At 32.4% G+C, this 3,890-nt stretch overlaps 1 protein-coding gene across 1 annotated transcript; it reads right to left on the bottom strand.

The window, feature by feature from the left end:
• Nucleotides 1-232: 232 nt before the first annotated feature.
• LOC143631480 (protein FAR1-RELATED SEQUENCE 5-like) lies at nucleotides 233-2,446 on the bottom strand. Its single transcript, XM_077100242.1, has 4 exons — nucleotides 2,428-2,446; nucleotides 1,318-2,116; nucleotides 982-1,240; nucleotides 233-448 (listed from the first exon to the last, which is right to left on the bottom strand). The coding sequence occupies exons 1-4, from the start codon at nucleotides 2,444-2,446 to the stop codon at nucleotides 233-235; spliced, it is 1,293 nt and encodes a 430-aa protein (XP_076956357.1).
• Nucleotides 2,447-3,890: the final 1,444 nt, after the last annotated feature.

Below are 3,890 nucleotides of genomic sequence, written 5' to 3'. Positions count from 1 at the left end.
GATGATCTTGCAACTGCTGGTGAGATTGCAGCCACCAGTGACAAGATAATTCCTGAAGCTGCTGATGGTAATACAGTTGCTATTACTTCTACTGATAAACCTACTGATGCAGTTGGTGAGGCAGCTGCTGGTGACAAAGCGATGCATTAGCCTGATGCAGATGGTGACAACCAAATACATGGTAACAAAAACTTGTTATTTTCATCTAAAAACTCTCTAATGTGTATTTCTTCTAATTATCCATTATTTTACACCTCAAAAACCCTCCTTCTTCTTCACAAGAACTGAATTGTGAAACACCACCAACAATTTCATTCATTTCATCTTGAAGATCATTAAATATAGCTCTTGTATATATCCTAACCGCTTCCCTTTCAAGATAAATTTTGGTTTCTAACTGCAGATACGTGTACCTACTATCATGATCACACCGTCTGCCATTGTATCTCTGTATCTCCATACAAAAATCAAAATGGTTGAAAAACTCAACTAATGTTAATTGAGAATTTGTAGCTTTTCCAAAAAAAATGGTTTTCGCTCTCTGATCTTGATGTTGTGCGCATAAATCAAGACAAAAGTTCATTTCTATAAAAAACAGGTATCCAATCAAATCTGATTTCATACATATCAGTAAGCCATTTATTCTTGCTAAGCTCAAACTCACCCATTATAGCCTGCCATTTTTCCTCAAATTCTAAAGGACTAATTGAATCGGTCTAATTAAATCGGTCCACACAATGTTACATAGCCTACTCTTAAAATCTTTGTTGTTACATAAATCAGCCCCCACCTGATACACAAAAAACATGTTAAACGCTTATGGAAACGCTCGTTGTCACAATATATAATCATGTTACGCTCATAAAACGCTCACATATTAAATATCAAAGAAAAAGACTATTGCCATTAAACACTTGTCAAGCACTCATTATTTAAACTGCCTAAAACACAACTAAATCAAAGCTCAATTAAGAAAGTTACCTTGTCAGCAACTTTCTTCATGATATGCCACATACATAACCTATGCCTTGTATTTGGAAACACAGCTGCAATAGCTTGCTTCATAGCAGGGTCTTGATCAGTAACAACAACCTTCGGTGCATGACTAAACGACTTAAGTAACATTTGCAATAACGATGTGTATAATTCAATAGTTTCAGAAGTTAGTAATCCAACACCGACAGTAACACTATGACAATGGTTATCAATTGTTGTGAACGGGACAAAAACCATCTTGTACCTGTACACAGAAAATCATATAAAATATACACAAAAACATATACATACAGACAATCATATACATACACACAAACTTACTTATTAGTCTTAAATGTAGCATCAAAAGATATAATATCCCCAAATGCAAGATAATTACTCTTTAAAGTCTCATCAGCCAAAAACATACGAATTAACTCACGATCACCATTGACATCATATTCAAACGAATAATCGGATGAAAATGTTTTCTTCGCACACAATCTCTGAACAATCATCTCAGCATCATACTCTCCAATATAACAATTCAAACCTTGTTTAAAATTCTTACAATCATCTTTAGTTGCACCTACTTTTTCAAAACCACCGTACTGTGTTCTCATAAGGTTAAACACTTTAACAGGTCCCAAGTTCATATTAGAAAGCTCATAAATAGCTTCCTCTTGGACATGTGTTAACTTCCTCGCATAACGAACAAACTGCATATCAGAATCTGCAACCATTCTATGATTATGGCCTTCAATAAAATCATCTACTTCAAAAATTTCACCGTCAACAGATTTTAATTGTAGATGTGCTCTACAACCACATCTAATTGTCGGCATCTTCCTGCTTTTATAATATGGCTTGCTTGATTCATTACAATCACCTTTTGAATCATACATTTTAGTTGGCTTGTGACCTTCTTTACAACATGTAAAATACTTGGTCTTTAGTACACCATCATGCACGTAAGATCCACCTTTACGAACCCCAAATCCAGCTTTTATAGCATATTCACTATAAAAATCAAATGCTTGATCAATTGACGAAAACATCATTCCTTTAACAGGTCTGCATGAAGAAGCAACTTCAGGAATGATATCAACCCCTTGACCTTCAACCAAAACACTTGAATCATCTACACAAAACATCAAAAATAAACCATATTATAATCAAAACACGCTCAAAGTATAATCAAACCATTTTAACAATCCTAATAGTAACACGCTCATATTATACAACATTATAATCAGCCATAGTAACACGCTCATGATACGCTCATATTATGAAACATCAAAAATCAAAGGCAATCCTAATATGAACACGCTCGTAACACGCTCGCAAACTAAACTAATCAATTATCATGTGATTCTCATGGAAACTAACATACAAGTTACTGTCGCGATTATAAACATAGTATACATCTACTGTTGATTGTTTCAAACTTACATTCACGATCGTCTTCCATTTCAAACCCCTAAAATCACACAAATCACTTGAAAAACTAGTTCGTGTACTCAAGATAGCTCAATTGATAGTTTTTGGTACAAAAATTGTTTCGTAAATAAGAAATTGATTTTGATTAAGCTAAATATCAGGATCGTAACCGTTTATACGCAAATTACCAAATTTAAATGACGAATCAAAAAGACAATCGTACCCTTCTCGCTTAAAATACATGGGATCTTCTCAACCGCTTTCAACTGAATGATAAGTATAGATCGACGCTTGCTGTTGTCACGTACGGTTTTGTACGATAAGGATTAGCGTATTCCATCTTTTCTATATATATATATATATATATATATTCTGATTTTAATTGTACGTATCATAAGGAAGTTAATAATTATATACTTAGTATTTGATGATGAAAATTGTTTCACAAATAAATTAAATGTTATAACTCGGTTTAAAAGTTATATGAGTTTGGTAAAACCCATGACTCGTTTCTTTATTTTTAATATAAATTTGTTTCTTAATTATAAATCATATCTTTTTTAAAAAAAATATTAATTTTTAGTGTATCCCTTTTTATAGGATTTTCATATGAAATATTTGGTGAGATTAATTTTTAATTTAATTATAACTCGTTTAAGGACTGTCTGGGTTTGGTAAGACCCATACCTGTGAATTTGGGTCAAATGAATGAAAAACCTTCATTTAAACATCAAGCAATCTGGTGGCTTCCATAAAAGAGGGGAGCGACCACATCGCGACACGTAGGATTTTTGAGCTTTCGTTTATATATATTTAAGATAGATTAAATTCGGATCGAATTCAGATAAATCCACATAATCGAACTAAACCAATTAATCCAAATAACAATATTTTCTAATTTTTTATTCATATTTGTTTCCCCTAATTTTTGGTTCCTTATATTTTGTTAGTTTAGAATCATAATAAACATATAAAACCGAAAACCCAGAAGTACTGGTAGTTTTGAATGCAAATTCAAAGCTCATTAAAAACCAAGTATGAATTAAGTCCTTTTGTGAATTAGGTTAAAAGACTCAATGCTCATTAAAAACCAAGTATGAATTAAGTCCTTTTGTGAATTAGGTTAAAAGACAGGAAGGCTTATTCGTGATGAGTAGGTTTAAAAATGGGTTGGATACAAAATGTTTTAATCTAAAGAATAGTGGGTTGGGCAATTTCCCTACTAACAAACATAATACATTCTTATTAGGGTAAAATGATATCCGAATAATAAATTTTAAAACTTTTGTATATGAATTCAAACTGAATATCCGAATAAGAATCGGATCAGCCTTTTTTAGTTTCGATTGCAGTTCAGATTTCGGTTTTAATGAACACCCCTACTCGATGGTAAAGTATGCATGATGTGAATAGCACAACCCAGATTCGAGACTGAGGAACCCTCAAACTTGGTTTTGAAATTTTCTTTTTAATGT

This window comes from Bidens hawaiensis, unplaced genomic scaffold (assembly GCF_021521415.1).
Source record: "Bidens hawaiensis isolate Kalapana, Puna unplaced genomic scaffold, B.hawaiensis_p1.1 tig00006085_1, whole genome shotgun sequence".
Lineage (NCBI taxonomy): Eukaryota > Viridiplantae > Streptophyta > Magnoliopsida > Asterales > Asteraceae > Bidens > Bidens hawaiensis.
This window is presented reverse-complemented; position numbering and strand designations above follow the sequence as displayed.